General features: G+C 38.7%; 1 protein-coding gene and 1 long non-coding RNA gene across 2 annotated transcripts; both read left to right on the forward strand.

The window, feature by feature from the left end:
• Positions 1-7,051: 7,051 nt before the first annotated feature.
• On the forward strand, positions 7,052-7,768 carry LOC139352833 (uncharacterized). Its single transcript, XM_070995471.1, has 3 exons — positions 7,052-7,210; positions 7,290-7,389; positions 7,437-7,768. Exons 1-3 carry the CDS (start codon positions 7,052-7,054, stop codon positions 7,766-7,768), a joined length of 591 nt encoding a protein of 196 aa, XP_070851572.1.
• A 12,059-nt stretch (positions 7,769-19,827) lies between these two features.
• On the forward strand, positions 19,828-21,447 carry LOC139353047 (uncharacterized). Its single transcript, XR_011604158.1, has 3 exons — positions 19,828-20,783; positions 20,853-20,909; positions 20,973-21,447. It is a non-coding gene; the product is annotated as an uncharacterized lncRNA (long non-coding RNA).
• The last annotated feature ends 629 nt before the right edge of the window (positions 21,448-22,076 follow it).

A 22,076-nucleotide genomic window follows, 5' to 3' on the forward strand; every position in this document is an offset into this window, starting at 1 on the left:
CGGGCGTCTCTATGCATGCCTGGCCGGTAGTATCGGGCTGCCAACCGTGCAATTGTCCTCCGGCTTCCTACGTGTCCCGCAGACGGTGCGTCGTGGTTTTCCCTCAACACTGTTTCCCGTAGCGACTTTGGGACGTACATCTTCCATGACGCGACGTCTTAACTGCCTGCTCGGTGTGGTATGTTTCTATACAGTGTCTCACCATCCATAACATAGTCCGGGTACTTCTGCGGTTGGGTCCTTACCTTTTCGCCTATGTCCTTAATCAAGCTGCACCCTCCTGAAGCTATTGTTGCCGATGCCTCTTTTAATCCTCGTAGCGTCTCTGGTAGTGGTTGTCTTGATTATACGTCGACCACCACGTTTAGCTGACTCTTTCTGTACGCTATCTCAAAGTCGTACTGTTGTAGCTCCAGGGCCCATCTGGCGATCCTTCCTGAAGGGCTTTCGATGCTGTTGAGCCACTTCAGGGCCATGTGGTCGGTTACTACCTTAAAGTGGCACTCCTTTTCCGTTGTTGAATAGTTTTTTTCCGCGCCGTTCAGTGTTCGGCTCGAATAGGAGATTACACCCTTTTCGGTGTCCTGCGTCAGTATTGCTCCGATGCCGTAGTCGCTGGCGTCTGTTTGCAGGATGAAAGTTTTACTGAAGCCCGGGCATGCTAGTCCGGGATCTGCCACGAGTCTTGCTTTTACTTCTGGTGTTCACTCCCACTTCAGGGGTTTGACGATTCTGGAAAAATTTCGTACAAAACGGCGGTACCACGACGCTACTCCTACATATTGCCGGAGCTCTTTGACGGTCGATGGCGGATCCAGTTCAGCGATGGCGGCCACTTTTTCTGGATCTGTTCATATTCCCTCGCTGGTCACTCGATGTCCGAGGTACAGCAGTTCCTTTTTAAAGAATTGACATTTTTCTGGATTCAGCCTCAGTTTTGCTTCCCTTAGACGCCGGATCACTTCTCTAAGATTTCTCTTGTGTTCCCCTAGCGTGCGACCGATCACTATTATGTCATCCTGTTATGCGAATGCGTGAGGTGACATCGCGGGGCCAATTACTTGGTACAACACTCATTAAAACGTTGCCGACGCCGAGTGAAGTCCGAACGGCATTACCCTCCACTGAAATAGACCTTTGCCTGGTAGCTTCAGGTCCAAACTGCTTCCCTTAGTTGATCTAGGATGTAGTTTATGGGGGGCATTGGGTAGGCATCCTTAAATGACTTCGCGTTGATCTGTCTGAAGTCGACACACAGTCTCCACTTGACTGTCTTCTTTTTCACCATCACGATGGGGGAGCTGTATGGGCTTTTTGAATGCTCTATGAACCCCATTTGGAGAAGCTCGTCCACCTTTGCGTGTATTTCCCCTTGGATTTTTGGGTTCTTGGGGTAGTATCTCTGCTTGTTTGGCTTGTCGTCCTTCATTTTGATCTGGTGCTCAGTCATATTCGATGTTCACGTCAAGCAAATTTATTGCTGGTGGTGATTATAATGCCAAACATGCATGGTGGGGAAACTCACGAGCCTGCAGCAGGGGTAAGCAGTTGCAAGAAGTCGTTGCAAATGGGCATTACCAAGTACTTGCCACGGGTGAACCCACTTTTTACTCATATAACCCCCTGATAACACCGACAGCGCTTGATTTTTTCATAATCAATGGATACGCTATAGACAGGCTACAAGTAAAAACCCTCCATGAACTCTCCTCGGACCACACTCCTATCCTGGCCACACTGCATGCCACACCTGTGAAAAAACCACAGCGCCCGCGACTACTTGCCAGAGGTGCTAATATAAACGCCTTCAAAGCCTATCTAGAACAGCTGAGTGATGTTAACATACAAATCCAGGAACCTACTGACATTGACAGTGCCATCAACCTTTTTATGCGCATGATAAGCGAGGCTGCTCAGATAGCTGCACCCAGGAATCGCGAAAATACAGAGACCTCTAGACATCTCCTGCTACCACCCAGAATTGGGGCACTTCTCAGCCTAAAGCGAAGAGTAAGAAGAGAATACGCAAGAACGGGAGACGCCCGAATCCATCAGATACATAATCGGTTGGCTAACTGTCTAAGCAAAGCGCTCGCTCGAAGAAAACAAGAGTCTATAGACAGCTTTATGGAAAATCTGGACACAGACGCTAGTTCTAACTACTCGCTGTGGCGTATCACAAGACGATACAAGGCTCAGCCCACCCCAAAATCAGCAATTAGAAACCCCTCAGGTGGCTGGTGCCGCACGAGCCTAGAGAAAGCTGAAGCGTTCGCTAACAACCTCGAACAACGGTTCAAGCCTTACGACTATTCGCCTGAAAGCATACGTCAACAAGTTGATGAGTTCCTGGAATCTCCCTTTCAAATGAGCCTGCCTGCTAACCCTGTCACACTGACAGAGGTAAAAGACCTTGTAGGTAAACTTTCACCGAAGAAAACTCCCGGGGAAGACCTTCTGGACAACAGGACGATTCGACTTTTACCGGATCAAGCCTTCCAATTCCTGGTGTCGTTATTCAACAGCGTAATAACTCTTGGATACTTCCCGAAAGTTTGGAAATCGGCGAATATAATCATGATCCCAAAACCAGGTAAATCACCGACTGACGTGGACTCATACAGGCCTATTAGTCTTCTACCATCCTTGGGAAAAATCATGGAAAGGCTGATCCTGAACAGGCTACTCACTTACGAGAATGTCACCAGTGCGATTCCGGAATTCCAGTTTGGCTTTCGTCTTCAACACGGAACTCCTGAGCAATTACACAGAGTTGTTAACTTTGTTTTAGAAGCCTTGGAGAAGAAGGAGTATGCAGTTGCTGCCTTCCTTGACATCCAGCAGGCTTTTGACAGAGTGTGGAACCCTGGGCTCCTGTACAAAGCCAAAAGTATTTTTACGCCACAGCTATTCCAGCTCGTGAAAAGCTTCCTGGAAGAACGCACTTTCCACGTCTCTGCCGATGGGTACAAGTCGTCCACCAAACCGTTCTCTGCCGGAGTTCCCCAAGGTAGCGTCCTCGGCCCTACTCTTTACTCAATTTATGCTTCAGATATGCCTACACAAACTCCAATCACTGAAGTTGAGGAACAAGACGTGCTAATTGCGACCTACGCCGACGACACTGCTGTCCTGACAAAAAGCAAAAGCATCTTGGCTGCCACATTTGCATTGCAAGAGTATCTGGACGCATTTCACCAATGGGCCATGAACTGGAACATTCGAGTAAACGCGGACAAATGTGCCAATGTAACGTTCACCAACCGCCGAAGTAGCTGCCCTGGAGTCAGCCTCAACGAAAGTCCAATCAGAGCCTTTCCTGCATACAAGTACCTCGGTGTCACTTTGGACAAAAAACTCACTTTTGGCAGGCACATTACGTGTATCCAACACTCCTTCAGGACCAAAGTTGCTCGGATGGCTTGGCTTCTCGCACCACGCAACAAGCTCGCACTTGGCTGTAAGGTTCAAATTTATAAGTCCATACTAGCGCCCAGTCTTTTCTATGGACTCCAGGTTTACGGCATCGCTGCAAAAACCAACCTCAACAAAATCCGGGTATTGCAAGCGAAAACACTTCGAACCATCTCTGGAGCTCCGTGGTTTATGCGAACTTGGAGACAAACTGCAGGAACTTTCTCGAAAATATATGGAAAGGCTAAACGAGCACCCCAACAGACTAGCCAGAAAGCTTGGTACCGCTGCTATAAACAGCGCCGAACCAAGCAACCGAGTCAAAAGAAGACTAAAAAGACACCACCCTCAAGACCTACCGGACCGGATTTTGACCTAGCAACATCACCACCCTCAATATTAATATCAAATAACTAAAAATAACGAAATTATTTCTTGCCTTAAGGAACCTTAGACTAAGTATTGTATCTATTTTTGAAAAAACTGATTAGATTAAGCTGCCAGTCGGGTAGCAGTGTGCTAATCCTAAGAATAAAATTTCCACATTAATAAAAGTAAAAAAAAAAAAAAAAGCGAAAAAGGCGATGCATTAGGCACCGGCAAGTGATGCCAGTCAAGGTGTAAACAAGGGGAAACATGCTGGGACAGTTAGCACCAGCAAGCCCCAAAAACCTGGGAAGAAGGCAGAGGAGTGGACACAGGTGAAGCAGAAGGTTAGGAAGCCCAAGGTGCGACCGCCACGGAACGACGTGATAGTCATGGCAGCCTCGGCTAGAGGGTCCTATGCCGACATCCTTAAAAAGGTTAAGGCTGAACCGCAGCTTAAGGTGCTAGGACAAGTAGTACAGGCCGTTAGGCGAACAGCAAAAGGGGAACTCCTAGTGATTCTAAACAAGGTCTCTGACCCTAAAACCGTAGAGCTTCAGACCACAATGAAGGCTGTCCTGGGCAACAATGTCGAAGAAGAAATCGATGAGACCACCGACAAAGCGGACATCTTATGTGCGGTTCAATCACAGTTCGATGTGGAACTGCCAGAATCCGCGGTGGTAAACCTAAAAGTGGCATACGGAGGCACCCAAACCGCCACACTAAGAGTTATGCCAGACATAGGGAGGCGACTCTTGGAGAAGGGCAAAAATAGGCTGGGATGGACCTGGTGTAGAGTCCGCCCAAAGCTAACACCTAAAAGGTGTTTTAAATGTATGGAGTTTAACCATATACCAGGGAATTGCAGGGTCCAGGAGGACTGCTCAAAATGCTGCTACAACTGTGGCGCAAAGGAGCACCAAGCCAGAGGCTGCAAAGCAAAGGCCTGCTGCATGCTATGCAAACGCAAAAAGGAGAAAGATTGCGATCACCCAACAATGAGTGGGAAATGTCCGTACTTCAGGAGGGCTATGCAAGGGCTTAGGGGTAAATGAAGTTCCTTCAGATTAACCTAAACCATTGCGAGGTTGCCCAATCGTTGCTGGAGCAAAATGTCATCGAGAAAAACGTAGACATGGCACTCATAAGCGAGCAATACAGGAATAAAAATTCCGGAGAATGGGTAACAAATAATAGCAAAAAATCGGCAATATGGAGCTGCGGTAATCCAAGGAGACAGATTAGCAAGAAAAAATGCGGAAATTGCTTCGCTAGGGCCCAAGTGAATGGTATAGCTTTCTATAGCTGTTACCTGCCGCCAAGCCTTAGCCTTCCCCAGGCAACATCTGCGCTCGAAGAGATTGCATAAGACGCCCGGGAAAATCGACCCGCCGTAATTGCCGGGGACTTTAATGCCTGGACTACGGAGTGGGGATCCCCCCAAACCAACGCGATGGGAAAGGCTCTATTTGAGAGCTTCGCCTCACTTGACTTAGTGCTGCTAAACTCTGGAACAAAACCGACTTTTTCAAGAGCCGGCACCAGTTCTATTATTGACCTCACATTTGTAAACGCTGGATTGGCCTCGGGCTTCAGCTGGGAGGTTAGTGACACCTACACGGGTAGTGACTATGCAGAAATAATCTGCACGATAAATTCTAGAAGTGGCCCACCACGAGTTCCTAAGACCGTGCCAGGGTACAAAATAGAAACGCTAGACGTGGAGATGGTACCGATGGTGTTTGAGGACCTCTCATCAAGCGGCTCAGCTGAAGAAAGGGCAAACCACATCGCAGAATACACCAAGGTAGCCTGTGATGCATCTATGCAGAGAAGAGGGAAAATCCCATCAAGAAGAAGACCTACATACTGGTGGAACCAATCCATTACGGAAGCCAGGAAAGACTGCCACAGGGCAAGACGCGCATACCAACGCTCAAGAGGAAGGCCCGAATTTGAGGCACTTCAAATATATTTCAGGGAAAAAAGACGAGCCCTGGAAAAAACTATAAAAGAGAGCAAACGCAGGTGCTTTAACAATATATGGAAGAAATAGACTCCAACCCATGGGGCTTCGCATATAAACTCGTCACAAAACGGCTGCGGGTACTTAGTCGGCCATAACCGACTTGCCCAGTCAGCCTAAAAAGGATAGTGGAAACACTGTTCCCAGAGCAAGAGGGTATGGCGCGAACCTCAATGATCGTGAACAGGGCGAGCATAAAGCTCACAAGTGCCGAAGAAGTCCTCCAGGTATTGAAGACAATACTGGGCGACAAGGCACCGGGACCAGATGGAATCCCGAATAAAGTTCTCAAAATTGCCATAAAAGCAAATACTAAAGAGTACGTTGACATGTATAATGCATGCCTAACGGAAGGTGTGTCCTAGCCGCTGGAAAACACAGCGGCTGGTACTCATACCAAAGTGGGAAAAACCCGCGGAGGAGCCTTCTTCGTATAGGCCACTCTGCATGCTAGACACGGTGGGTAAAATTCTCGAAAGAACAATCCACTCCCGGCTAGAAGGTGCCTTTGTCGAAACCAACGGCCTCTCAGAGATGCAGTATGGTTTTCGGAAGGGGCTATTCACCATCGACGCCGTCGGTAAACTGTGTGAAATGGCAGATAAAGCCATTGAGGGGAAAAGGTGGTTGTACGGCACTAAGCAGTACTGCATAGCGGCAACGTTGGATGTAAAAAACGCTTTCAACTCCGCCATCTGGCACCACACACTAAATGCACTGAGCAACCTAAATGTACCAGTGTATATACAGAGAGTAATAGCGAGCTACTTTGAAGGCCGCCTGCTCCTGTACGAAACTGATTCCGGGCAATCGACCCACAGGATCACCGGGGGAGTTCCCCAAGGATCAGGATCAAGGATGGAATGTCATGTACGATGGGATACTTAGGATCACGATGCCCGAAGGGGCACGACTTATTGGTTTCGCGGATGACGTGGCCATAGTGGTTACGGCAAAGAAACTCCCAGATGCGGAAAGAATCTGCAACGAAGCGGGGAAACAAGCAAGCGCAGGCTCGACTCCAAGGGACTCGCCTTGGCAGCGCACAAAACTGAAGCAGTCCTGATAAGTAGCAGGCAGAAAGTGGAGGCGGCTACTATCAAAATTGGAGAAGCCACAATTACATCGCGTCCAAGCCTAAAATATTTGGGCGTCATGATCGACCACCGGCTTTCTTTCAAAGATCATCTAGCGTACGCTAGTGGCAAGGCAAGTAGGACCGCGGCCGCGATCTCGCGAATTATGGCGAACACTCGGGGACCAAGGCAACCAGGACAAAGATTACTGGTTAGTGCTGTCACATCGACGCTGATGTACGCTGTTCCCATATGGGCTCGAGCCACTAAAAATGGAAGTTATATGCAAGACGGCGACTCCGTGCAGAGATTGTGTGCCCTACGGGTATGCTGTGCGTTCCGCACGGTATCCCATGACGCGGCGTTGGTAATATCGGGAGGCATACCGAATGATTTGCTGGCAGTGGAATCAGCTAACATCCGCGCAGGCAGCACAGGGGTCGCAACTGCAGAATCCCTACGGAAAAGGTGCAGAGAACTCACCATTGCTAAGTGGCAAGAGAGGTGGGTAAATAGTAGCAAAGGATGATGGACTTATAATCTTATCCCAGAACTGCAGAGATGGCTGGGACGGAAGCATGGACATGTGGACTACTACTTAGCGCAACTGTTGACGGGACATGGATGCTTTAAATACAACCTGAATAGGTTTAAGCATGAACGTTATCCGCACTGCCCACTCTGCGAGTCGGATAATGAAGACGCAGAACACGTGTTTTTTGTCTGTCCGAGACTCGAAAATGAACGAAGAGATTGTAACCTGGTGGACATTATGCTTGAATCAGAAGTAAATTGGTCTGCGGTATGCAACATGGCCACAATAGTACTCAAAAAACTGCGCATCGCAGAAAGACTGCGAAATTCCAATAGGATAGAATCCTAGAGAGCCCTAAGGGCATTCCCCCCCCGGCGAAGTAATACCTAACGGCAGTACCACCGGGGAAGCGGGGAGGGGGTGGAGTTTTTACTGGGTTAGAGTCCCATACTTCGGCAAGCTAGCTCAGCTCCGAGTTGGCTTTCGATGCTTTAAACCACCACTAACACAAAAAAAAAAAGAAAGCCTTCCATCAGTCAACCTAACTTGCCGTCTCGTCCTTGTAACCCTTCCTAGACCAGCAATATTGTCCGCCATTTATTCGCTAACGAAGCTTGCCGTTGCTCCGGTGTCCATTGTGGCTTTGTAGCTATTCCCACCAATCATCACAGCTGCGGACTACTGCTGCTCCTCCTCGATTAGCTTGCCCGTTGGTTTGGAGAGGTAGCATTGTGCGATCCCCGCTCGCCTCTCTGCGGCTGAGATCGCTGGCCATTTCCCGATCGTTGAGGACGTGGACCTCAGCGACACAGAGGAGGCCGACGTCACTGTGGTGTCGGTACCAGCTGTAGATGTTAAAAAGGCTTCTACAAATCAACCTACACCACAGTAAGGCAGCATCGGCTGCACTTTTGCTTCGCCTGTACTAGTACAGGAACCTTGGGAAGTAGGAGGCAAGGTTTCTGGACTAGGAACAAAGGAGTACAAGCTTATGCTTGATCCCAAAGAAGGTAAAATTGGAACCTGCATATAAGCCAAAAAGCATCTTAGTATATTTCTGCTTCGCAATTAAAGCAACGGAGACAGCACCGCAGTAAGCCTGGAGCTGTAAAGTGTCTCTATAAGGGTACTATCGGCCTACTTGGCCTTTGAAAAGGAAAACCCCCCAGATGCGCTGGTCAGAGGTCTGGCAGAGGAATGCAAAAAGCGCAGGAAAGGTTTGGTAATAGGCTGTGACGACAACGCCCATCACACCCAGTGGGGTTGCCTAAGCAACAACGACAGAGGTGAGTCTCTATTTGATTTTATTCTAAATTCGAACCTATTCTTTTGCAATAGGGGCAATGTCCCTACATTCAAACCTAATACTTGCCAAACGATCATAGATCTAACTTTGGTATCAGACTCACTCGTAGGCGCAGTCAAAAACTGGGCAGTTTCTGACGAGCACTCCTTTTCGGACTATAGATTCATAGAACCAATATTGTCCGTTGATTCGCCCTTGCCGGTCAGCTTTGCTATCCCCAGACAAGCAGACTGGTACAGGTACAAAGAAGTTCTGACGAATATTCTCCCCATGGAACCGTCAAAAAGCATCACAAGCCCACAGGAGCTGGACAGAACAGTAGATAAATTCACAGAAGCATGCGGGAAATGAGGTCACTAACTGGCAGAAGTACAAGCCTGAACTAGCCTCTTACAAAAAGTCCATTAGAAGAGCGAAACGAACTGTATGGCAGACCTTCTGCACTGACATACAAAAAACGACTGATGGCGCAAGACTCAGGAAAATACTCTCTAAGACGGCCGCGCCTTTGGGCTATCTTCAGAAAGCAAATGGATCATGGTCAGACTCCAGTAAAGAGTCCTCGGACCTGCTCATAAACGTTCACTTCCCAGGGAGCCAACAAACAGGTCATCCTCCAGAAAGAAGAGTCGGAGATGGAATCGAATTATATCCCCTCCTATCAGACCGCAACATGAAATGGTCCATTCATAGCTTCAAACCATACAAATCGCCGGGACCATACGGGATTATACCGGCACACATCCAATAAGCAGGAAAACTAGCTATAAACTGGCTGAAAAAAAATCTTCTACTCCAACCTGGCGGTAGGAGAACTTCCAACAGCATGGCAAGAAACGAAAGTGGTTTTCATTCCCAAAGCAGGGAAGGCCACCCATACCTACACATAAAGACCACTATCGACCCGACACAATATCAAAGGTAAGTCAACCGAGTCGGCGCTACACTTGGTGGTAAGCAGCATCAAGAAATCGCTCAGCATCAAGGAATACAGGGTATAGAGGGAGCCTTCAATAACGTGCTTCCCACTGCTATAACAGAATCTCTCACAGAACTAGGGGTTGAGCCGCCAATGATGAGGTTGATCCATAAATTGCTGATAGTAGGTAGTTAATACGGGAGCTGGCTCACTAGGTAATAAATCATGTCAAAAAAGGAGGTGGGGGTGACCCTAATTAGTCACGCATGGTTGCACACTGACCCTAATTAGTCACGCATGGTTGCACACAGGTGTTCTAATGACCTACTTAGCATAATTAATTCAAAAAGGGGGGTGTTGCTGACCCTAGTTAGATGAGCATGGTTGCACACAGGTCACTTAATGAGGTTAGAAAGTGGTGTGTAGGAGTGTGAGAGAGTGGTGTTTTGATATGTCTTGTTTTGTCTTGTCTTTTTCTCAAGCTAAAGGTGCGTGTGTGATAGGGGTGTTTTGTCATGCGTGGAATTTTGTGGAGTGCAATGGTTGCACACAGGTCACTATGTTGCTTCTAACTTGTGTTAGAACGCGTTATGCGTGGGCGTTTTGTTGAGTCAATTAGGGTTGTAGGTGACACCTGGCTTGCGTGTGTGATAGGGGTGTTTTGTCATGCGTGGGATTTTGTGGAGTGCAATGGTTGCACACAGATCACTATGTTGCTTCTAACTTGGGTTAGAAGGCGTTATGCGTGGGCGTTTTGTTGAGTCAATTAGGGTTGTAGGTGACACCTGGCTACGGTCTTGTGGTCAAAAGGTGTTGGTTTGAGGGATATTAGACCGCATACTTTTGTGGTGTGAAACAAGCGTGAGTTCGGTAACCTCCCCCTCTTTAGCGAGCATTAGATGGGAAAGTGAGCGTGGGAGTGTAACAAAAACGTTGTTTTGTTATGCGTGGGCGTTTTGTTGATTCAATTAGGGTTGTAGGTGACACCTGTTAGTGTAACCTGCCTACGGTCTTGTGGTCAAAATGGTGACTGTGGTGGTGGTGGTTCCTAACAGAACAAAACCAAATGAGATCGTTTGTTTAGTCAAATACGTTTTTCTTTAATCATATTTGAAAATTTTTTCTCATGCGCTTACATGAGAGAGAAAACGGTTACCTTCTAAGTTTTCAAAAAATGTATGTGTTAAGGAGAAATGTGGAAAGTAGTTCAGTTTTAGAAAACTATTCGTTTTACAAGGGGTGTTTTGTCATGCGTATGAATTTGTAAAACTATATTTAGGCGGAGGAGGAGGAGGAAGGGAAGTTGTTTTTCTATGCGTGGGCGTTTTGTTGATTCAATTAGGGTTGTAGGTGACACCTGTTAGTGTAACCTGGCTACGGTCTTGTGGTCAAAAGGTGTTGGTTTGAGGGATATTAGACCGCATACTTTTGTGGCGTGAAACAAGCGTGAGTTCGGTAACCTCTCCCCTCTTTAGCGAGCATTAGATGGGAAAGTGAGCGTAGGAGTGTAAGAGGGATGGTGGTGGTGGCGGTGCTTGTGGTGGTGGTTCCTAACAGAATATACACATTTATACACAAAAACAAATGAGATCGTTTGTTTAGTCAAATACGTTTTTATTTCTATATATTCGTCTTAAATTAGTTTACATTGAGTCTATTAAATAAATGAATGTATCTTTCCATCAATTTTAAGGCGTCTTCTTCTCTCTTTTCAACATGCATACACCTGCAAGTGTCAGGTCCAACTTTACAATCATCATATGCCCATGCACAGGATGATAGGTGTTCTCCATACTTTGAATGAATTAGTGGGGTGGCTTCTACATCTTTAAAAAATGTATGAAATGATTTCAATTTCGTAGCATGTTCCTTGAAGATCTCACTTCCATGCTCCCTTAAGAACTCTTCAATTTTTGAGGAAATCATTTTTTCTTTCAACGTAATAGTCTGAATGTTTATCTTAAACTAAAGTTTGGTAGAGATAACTCGTTGTATTATACTTAGAAAACAGATGTTAAAAAATGCAACAGCTGATGATAGACCCACCCTCGAAAACAAATTCAAAACAATAGAAAATTTTTTTTTTTGGTTTTCTCTTTATTTAAAAGTTTCAATATATGATGAAATTAATTTTCTAACTCTATATTGTTGAATTACAAAATGAAAACAAGCACAAGTTTCTATATTATCATTAGAAAATGTACATAAATTTAAATGTTCTCCAAATGTTGTTTTTATAAACTGCTTTACGTCAGTACCCATGAACATGTTCCTTGTCTCCAGTAGTAATTTCAAGTCCTCTTTTGAAATCATATTTCCAAATGTATTAATAAAAAAATTAATTTTATTTATTAAAGATGAATAAGTCTGTATATTTAGATTGTTATTAGAATCAGTCATTTCGTAAACTTATTTTCCCGACTCTCAAAATGTGAATGAATTGTTTAAAAGGTGTTTAGGAGTTTTCGTTTGTGTAAAAGTTTAAGATTTTATGAGCATTGTTCAGAGAGCAGACACCATCCCGAGCATGTAATGAACAATATGGAAAGTGCTTTCCATCCATTATTTTTAGAGAGGGACAACCAATTTCATCAATGTTAATTACATTATCAATTTTTAAAAATTTTTGTAGGAATAACCTTTTTTGATATCCCTTACAAATTATTTCCTGTTTTCTAATTATTTCTCTTAGATACATTTGTGTTTCTTTGAAAAAGTATACTCCATCATTCCAATAAATTTTGTGATGTTTTTTTGTTAGCCAAGTAGCTGTTTTTCTACATTTCTTATTCAATTCAATAAAATCATGTGGAGAGTGTATGATAAAATTAGAATTCAAGATTGTCTCGTTTTTGAATACGACTCCAATTTCCTTTAGAATAAATTTATTGTTGTTCCCAAGAAATCCTTGAACATCAATTGCAACAATATCTTCACTCATGATTGACTGATTAATTGTTAGACAATCCGCTGAACTAGACCATTCAACGGGTTATATTCAACTAAACGATCATGTATGAGCACGCAATATACTTGAACATTTTCGATAGCGGGCTTGGTAAGTTCAATTGAAATCCTAACATCAATGGGCCCCGATTTAACCATTTCATTTTGATATGATAAGTCAATTACGATAATAGGAGCTTTAGTTTTAAAGTCTGTAGGTGATAGTAAAGGAGATTCACTTCGGTTATAGTAGCTAGATTGAAACTTGCAGTACATATCATATAGGTGAGCAAATCGATCTTTATCAAAGTCCAAGTTTAAGTCATCGTAGGGATAAGTTTCAGAGTTTAAATAGACCTTTAGATTTCTTAAATTGTTTGTAATCAGATAGTGGTTATCTTTAAATCCAATTAAAGCAAATCGTGGACGTTCTCGGTTAGCAGCTAATTTAACATTCCAAACATGATTTGTTCCATTACTTAGTTTAGGATTAATGTATGTATCCCAACTACGGAATGCAATCGGTAGATTGGTTCCACTTTTTATAATATCATACATTTTAATTTTCGTTGAATCGCTGGGTGTTATATGAGGAATTTTCCATGTAATATTAGTCATATTGAGATGATATTTTCCGACTAATTGTGCATTCTCAAATTTATCTTGTTCAAGTACATCATTAAAATTTTTTGATATTAATAGTACTAGTTCATGTTTACAATTTAATAATACTTTTTTGAAATCTTCAGCAAATCCAAGTAGGTTTTTAAGGGGTATTGAAAAGTTGAAGTGGGGGCTTAAATTGAAAACGGGTCCTCCACTCCATCCAGAATTGTAAAGTCTCTTGCTTTCAAATTGATTTAAAGAAACAAAGTTTTTTATTGTAGAAGTAATACCACTAAATCTTGTTCTATCTATTTCAACACCATTGATTTCATAGCGTATTTCATCTAAAAAGTATGCCATACAATTATTTCTCATTTTCGCAATAACATTTTGAGTTTCTACCACTCCCCCTTCCTTAATTAGGGTAATATCTCCTTGAAAATTTAGAAGACTCTCATGGGGGAGTACATATAAATCTTGATTTTGGATTGTAATTCTTATCTCATCATTTGGTTTAAATGATTGTTGATAGGGTTGATAGCTGTGATATTCCTTCTTTGATATACTTTCATCAGAGAAAGGTTTTTCCCGTACTGCCAATATTTCATTCAACCCCATGACTTTAGTTAAACTCGCACTTTGAAGCCCAATGATTTAAGAATTAACTTATTTTTTAATGTAAGTGTGTGTCTTTTTGGTTTCGATCCTCTTCCTATAACTTTATGTTTTAAAGTGTGCTGATGATGGTAGGTATCACCTCTTTTATTGTATATAATCATTGTATTAATCTTAAGTGTAAACGAATTGTATAGTTTTCACCGCGTAAATTTATTAATTCACCGTTCTGATCAGTTATGTGAATAGAGAGTGTACTTATTTCTCTGGTGTTGACTGGTAAGTAAATAAGATTGTGTGGTGTGATATTCATTTTATAGCCTGGTGGAACATTAATTCCAAATTCGTATAATGAATGATCTTGTCTACTATCAATATATGAGCCGCTTACAATATTACATACTAAGCGTATTGTGTTTATTTTTAAAATGTTGACAGGTTGATCAGATATATATGTTTTTTTCAAGTCGGGATAAATTATTTTTTTATTGAAACCAAGCAATTGTCCAATGGAGTTGTTTCTATTAAAATAAATAGGTTCCTTGGTAGTTGTAATATGAACTTGAAGTGTGTTATTATTACTCTCCATTTGAAATGTTTTCTCAAGATCATAATCTTTTAGTTTATTTTTTAGAAAATCATAAATATCATTGAGTTCATATGACCCGATTGGAAGTTGAATTACTTTATCACCAATATGAAATAGATTATTATTTATATCAACATTGGGTATAGAGTTGTACATATGAAAGTCAATGAGTGCACACTCATATTCACCATTTGTCAGTTCAATGGGTGGGAAATAAGAAATGTTTGTAATGGGTTCATTACCATTTAATGTAAGAGTGAATGATCTACTCATTTTGGGGTCTAATAATGTACTGTGAAAATATAGCTTACAGAATGAAACTTATATTCTCAAATAATTATAAATTCATTAAAACCCTTCCTGTATCTTCCCTTTTCCATATCGTTATCTTTACTTATTATGAGGAATCCGTATTTATCACTCCAACACTTTTGACAAATTTTCATAAATGAATCATAGGACATATCAGTATTTACATGATCACGATATATATGACGCATATTTAAATCATCTTGTTTAAACATTATAATCATATTCGCGTTATCACGTATTAGATGTTTTGGAATATGAGTATATGTTTGGCATAGGTAAAAAGAATCTATATTTTTATGACGCCCCATACAGAAATATGAACGAATGTTGTTTTGTTTTTCACAAGCAACATCATCAAAAATCATAATAGAGTTTTCTTTAGCCTTAGCGGGTGGTAAAACTTCATCATTTTGTGAGAACGTATAATATCCCATTCCCTTTATCGGTTTAATTAGTTTCTCTAAATACTCATACTTTGGTTGATATAAACTCTTTGAGAATACATATATATTCTCAAATTTTAGCCCGTTTGGACTTTCAATAAGGCTGAGCATAACATTTGTTTTTCCACAGTTTGAGGGACCGACAACCAATGCTCTTATTGTATTGGGTAATAAAGAACTATGTCGTGGAACTGAATTTGTTAATGAATGATCACCACCCTCGATATTTCTAACACAGATTTCTTGTTTTTGACGTATTAAACGCATATTCACGTGTGTAATGTACTTCATTCGATGAGAAATGCTCCTTGATTAAACATTATATAAAATGGGTAAAAGTTTTTATAATTGTTGCAGTCAGAGTTCAAACTTGAAACGAGGTAGTGGTATTATCAACAAAATAATTAACACACTTCCATTTGAAGTACATATTCCTGGTTATAATTTTTGTGGACCTGGAACAAAGCTAAAACAAAGGTTGGAGCGCGGTGATCGTGGGATAAATCAATTGGATGAAGCTTGTAGAGTACATGATATTGCATATTCACAATATAAGGATCTAGCTGATCGACATAGGGCTGACGCAGTACTAATAAATAAAGCGTGGGAACGTGTTGGTTCAAAAGATAGTAGTATTGCAGAGAAAACAGCAGCATACTTGATTACAAATATTATGAAAACAAAAAAGAAATTCGGAATGGGTGTGAAAAAGGGAACAAAGAGAAAGTGTAAGAAAAGGAAATCAAAGGTAAAGAGTTTTTCAAATGTTATCCAAACAGGAATGCGGGCATTGAAAACTCAGAAGCCACTAGATCTAATGAGTGCGATTAAGGTTGCACGTAAAGCAGTCAATAAATCAATAGGCAGAAATAAAAAAAAAATTAAGATTCCTCGTATTATTAATGTACCGAAAATTGGTGGTTTTTTACCTATTGTACCCATTTTGACTGCACTAAGTGCATTAGGTAGTCTCGCCTCTGGTAGTGCAGCTATTGCTAAAACTATTAATAATGCAAATATGGGGAAAAAACAATTAGAAGAGAGTAAGCAACATAATAAGAAAATGGAAAGTATTAAGGTGGGTGAAGGTATGTTTCTTAAACCTTATAGAAAAGGTTATGGATTATATCTTAATCCATTTAGAGGAAATCCAAAAAACTAATTACTAAGCTACCTAAAAAACCTCTTTCAAATTTCGAAATTTTGAATTTTGCTCAAAAGTACATTCCACATTTCCGAGGTGTGTTTATGAGAGACTCACTCCCCAAATCTCCTTGGAGAGAAGAGTCAGGAATTATAAACCTAGATGATAGTTCATCAAATGGTACACATTGGGTAGCTTATAACAAAAATAAAAAAAGTATACATTACTTTGATAGTTTTGGAAATTTACAACCCCCAAAAGAAATTGTGAAATACTTGGGGAATAACATTAACTATAACTATGAGAGAAAACAAGACTTTAATAGTACCAACTGTGGACACCTGTCCCTCCAATTCTTACTCTCTCTATCCCACCCTAACTTTTACACTATGATCAAGTAATTTCTCTATGATTCTTGAAACCCACCCTATTTACATGCTATTCACTGCTATGATTGGTCGATGCTAAATCAAGAATGAGAGAGAACAGGGAGGGTTAGTTTACCTCAAGGTATAAAAACTCGATCAAAAGTTATTCTAACACACATTTAAAAACCACCTGCAAACAGTCTCAACCTAAAAGTTTCAAGCTAAAACGTTCTCAGCCTAAAGTTTCAACCTAAAAAATCTTGCAATCATCAAAATCAACAACAATAAGAACAACATAAAAAACAGTTAAAACAGTAAGACAACAACAACAACAATTAAAACAGATACAACTGCTAAAAACAGCTGAAAACAACAACAAAACAGCTACATCCGCTAAAAAACAACTAAAATTAACAACAAAAACAGCTACAACTGCTAAAAACAACTAAAATTAACAACAAAAACAGCTACAACTGCTAAAAACAGGTAAATTAAACAACAAAAAACAGCTACAACTGCTAAAATAACAACTAAAATTAACAACAAAAACAGGTAAAAGCAACAAAAACAACGAAAACAACTACAAGAAGAAACAACTACAAATGGTCAATCCGGGAATGATGAAAGTACTCAAGGAGTTTAATGGTAACGCACCAAAACCTCTCTTAACAAAGGCGAAGATGGAATCGGAGGTGTGCTACCCTATTCGACGTGCTCAACGTAAGAAAACCAGCTTTGGGATGACCCTCACTCTTGAACTTGAAGAGTATATGCTGTACTTGCCGGAACGATACTCAACTTTAGAGGATTCAACAATTGATTATATAAAAGATAATCTTTTTTGTATTATTAAAAGGAATGATAACAATCTCTATTTAGAATTAAATAAAGCTTAAAATGTTTTCATTTTTAATATTATTAATGTATCTATTTTGATAAATAAAAATAAAAAAAAATAAAAATAAAAATAAAGTTTTATAAAACTCAAACTCAAACTCTTTGTTATAAATATTTAAATTATAGTACATTTTTCCCAGTAGCACATGAGTATCAGAGAAAACGACAACAATGAAGCGTAAACTTTTAGAACAGTTGACGAAAAGTAGAAATTCATTAAAAAGAAAATTTAATGAATTGAAACAAATAAAAAATGAGAACGTATCAAATTTGGAGGAAACTTTTAAACCTATTACAGAACCTTTACATGAATTACTCATTGAAAATAAAAAATTGAATAAAAAGGAATATATTAATGATACACATGATATTAAGACTAAGTTCAAGAAAGAGAATATAAGAGTACCTAAAAGTAAAAAAGAAAAAAGGGAACACGAGAGAGTAATCGAAAGTGATAGTGAGAGTGATACTTATGTTGATGCTTTTTCACGACAGTCTCTTATAGATGAATCTGATGTTTCACAACAGTCTCTTATAGATGAATCCGATGTTTCACAACAACCTCACACAGATGATTTAAATGAAAGTGTATATGAAGAAACCGGGGTGAATTACAATCTCAACATTAATCAGTTAAAGCAAGAAAAGATTTTAGACAATAGTTATGGACCAAGAGAAGAAAATAATATTTTAATGTTGGGTAATACAACACTTAAAATTAAAAAAAATTTGATGGAATTAGGAAGTGGAAATTTATGGACTCTATCACCAGGTCTATACTCTTTAATTTTTCATAATAGTCCTAAGGATTATACTAAGAACGATTTAGAATCATATAAAAACATTTTAATTGAAACAAGTGCTCACAAAAGAAACTATCAACCAGATGGTCAAGTAAAGGGGAATCGTTCTAAAAAATATTCTTCAATTATTAAACCATTAATATCATCTTCAGTAAATGAAGAACATACTGGTTCTGGGTATATGAGACTACAAAAAATACCACCAAACTATGTATATTGGGATAATGTTAATGAACTTGTTGAAAGATTGCAACTCTTAATGGCATCAAGAGCTGCTGGTAATAATAACCATACTAACGAAATTCTTTCAATAATAGAAGAATTGCGGGAAGCAAAAATAATATATTAATAAAATAGAAAACATTTTCTCATTTTGTTTAATAGTAAAATGTCTATTGACAAGTTTGGTCACTTTTCAAATGATAGAGATTTTTCCTTGCTTTTCAAAAGGGAAGTTGAGAGTCTTACAGGTATATATATAGACACTGATGGTCACATAAATGTTCAGAAAAAAAGAATTAAAAACTCTTCAAAACCAATAAACGGAAATGATTTGGCTATTAAATTGTATGTTGATGATAAAATTAATGAAGCGAAATCACATCAAATGGAAACTATAACTAAATCATTTCAACTACGAAATAAAAGAGTATCAGAGCTGGAAAGTAAAGTAATAAAAATGATAACTCAAATGGAGTATATACATAATTCAATAAAAGAGTTTGTTGATAAATTGGAAAATTTTAACAAATTCATAAACCAACATTTAAAAAAACCTCCACCAATCATTCGTTCTGATCAGACACAAATAGATGGAATAATACTTCGGAAAAGTCCATTTGCACATCGTGTAAACGAAGAAGAAGTTTTAACAATTAATGTGGATCATACATAAATATACCACTCTTTCATTATTTATTTTATAATTAAAATGTCAGTTGATAAGTTTGGTTGTTTTTTAAATGAGAAAGAGTACTCAAGAGATATAACAAAAGGTCTAGAAAAATTTCAAAGTATACTTAATGATTATGATGGACATTTAAATGTTCAGAGGAAACGATTTAAAAATTCCCTACCCCCCATTCATGAAAATGATATTGCAACAAAGATTTATATTGATGATGAAATAAGTAAAGTAGTACAGAATACATCTAATGAAATTTCTAAGCAACCGCAGAAACAACAAATCTTTAGATTAAGACCTCGAATCAATAATATCTACATCAACATCTACTACAACTACATCTACCTCAACTACAACAAGTGCAACTACACCTACAATGAGAAGGGGAATTCTGGAGGAGGAGGAGAAGGAAGAAACAACAACTACATCAGCAGCAAAAAAGAACTTCTGGAAGAAGATACAACAAAAACAGCTACATCAACAACTACAACCCCAACCAATCTTTTGATTTTAATAGCGAAAATGAAAGTGTTGATCACATAGAAAATAAAACCATAGGAGATGAAAAATCAGAAAAAATTAATATGGGTATAAATGATAGTGAGAGAGAATTTGAAAACGTAAGTCGAGCACCAACATTTAGTAATACGTCACAAGAATTAGTGTTGGGGATCAGTGATAGTGATACAGAATTTGAAAGTGTAAGTCGGGTTCCAATAAAAAGGAACACTACTCATAAATTAAAAAGCACTGAAAACATACACAACTCTCAAATCGAATTCACAAAGAGAGGTATAATTGAGAATTTTAAGCAAAAATTAGTTGAAAATGAAAGGAGAATAGGAGGGCATATGGATTTGGGAAGAAGGGGTCTAAACAGATTCTTTACCATCCAATACAAAACTGCTACAGTAGGAGTTAAATGTCATTACAATAATATATATAGAAGAACACATTCTAGACGAAGTCTAAGTAAATCTAAGCGTATGAATTTAAAATATTTATCTAATCGCCAACGCCATCAAAAATCTAAACGCAATACTAATACCCCCTTAGCAACTTTAAGAATAAATTGTTTTGAATTTGCAGAAGTTTTATCCCAAACAGTAATTAATGCAGAGAGACGAAAAGATAGGATTGTCTATGAAAAAATATCAAAAGATGCTGATCTTCTCTCCAAACAAGAGAGTAAAAGAGAAGAGATAGAAGAAGAAGAAACAGGTTATCTTAGTGATGGTCCACAAATCCATGAAATTGAAATAGAGGAAGCAGAAAGAATTAATGGGATATATTTAAGAAAGAGAAATTTAGCAGCTCAAATGATGGTTGAATATTTAAATAAAAAAGAAAGTCAGATTAGCACAGATAAAATATCAATTAACGATATTAACGATTTCAAAATAACTAATAGTGATATTATATCATAATCTGATTGAGTAGGGAAATATGTTTGTTTTTACAGAATATAAAAATAGAAGATGAAAATAATAATTCGAGTAAATTAAAAAAAGGTGAGTTTAATATATATATATATATATATAATTTTATATAGTAATATATATATATATATATATTTTCAGAACTCCAAAACATAAATAAAAAAGTTGAAAATAATATTTCGGATGGAGCTCAAAAAGGTTGGTTAAATACATATAAAATAATATTTGTATATATATATAGTAAAATATTTATATTTTCAGATCTCCAAAACATTAATAAAAAAGAGGATGGTAAATTTTCTCATAATTTGTATGGTGATGACGATGATGATGATGATGATGATGATGACCATGATACAATCCTTTATGATGATGAAAATCCGGAACCATGTATTCCAAGATCATCTAGTGAGGATGAAACTATTCTTGTTGAGGGTGGTATAGATAACTATGTTCAAACTATACCGTTTAATTTAGATGAAGATAATGATAAATACATTAAATCAATTCCTTTAAGTAATGATGACAATAAAGTATATAGATTACAGGGTGGTATAGATAACTATAAACAAACTATACCACTAAATATAGAAGAAAGTAAACAAATTGAATGTAATTCAAAGAAAATATTGTAATTCTTCTGTTAAATTCAAATTTTCATGTTCTGTTAATTCTCATAAATTTTAACATTACCCTGTAAGTAAAAGCGATGTTTGTTCTGTTAAATAAAAATTTTATAATAATAATAATAATAATAATATTGTGAATTGTAATATTTAGTTTATACATTACCTTACATTTTACCCTTTAAATAAAAAAGCGTTGTTTGTTCTGTCTTATTTACAATTATAGAGTACATTTATTCATTTTTTTTACAATCTAATAAATTTAATTCTAGTTCTGTATAAAACATTTCAAATTCACATTCATATATATTTTTCTTAAATTTTTCTATTTCATTCTCTTGATAATTATTTCTATTAGAACAATTCTCTATTTCTTTTATTCTTTGTTCATAAACATAAATATTTGAATCCATTTCATTAAGTTTATTTTCTAATCTTTTTTCATCTATTTTATAATGGCCATATTGTAGTGTATTAATTTTATTGTCTTGTATAAGAACCTTTGTGTCTTTATGACTGAGAACTACTTTTTTACATTTAATTGTTGATAAAAGATGATTTTTAGATCTAATCATTGACATAGAGCCTACCACTTCCTCTTCCGAAAACAAACATTTTTTAAAACTATTAAAAGTTAATTGATCTATTGCACTTCTTTTAACACCCTTTGATTTTTTCACTGTTTTTTCAGAGCTGTCATTACTATTAGATGTTTTAAAGGCATACATTTTTGATCTCA

Source organism: Drosophila suzukii, chromosome 3, assembly GCF_043229965.1.
Source record: "Drosophila suzukii chromosome 3, CBGP_Dsuzu_IsoJpt1.0, whole genome shotgun sequence".
NCBI classification, from domain to species: Eukaryota; Metazoa; Arthropoda; class Insecta; order Diptera; family Drosophilidae; genus Drosophila; species Drosophila suzukii.

What these genes read in the sequence shown, in the direction of transcription:
- LOC139352833 (XM_070995471.1), top strand. Translation starts at nt 7,052, where the DNA reads ATGGCGAACACTCGGGGACCAAGGCAACCAGGACAAAGATTACTGGTT. An exon ending in AGAGATTGTGTGCCCTACGG is followed by an intron (nt 7,211 to 7,289) that starts GTATGCTGTGCG and finishes ATTTGCTGGCAG; the next exon opens with TGGAATCAGCTAACATCCGC. An exon ending in ATTGCTAAGTGGCAAGAGAG is followed by an intron (nt 7,390 to 7,436) that starts GTGGGTAAATAG and finishes ATCTTATCCCAG; the next exon opens with AACTGCAGAGATGGCTGGGA.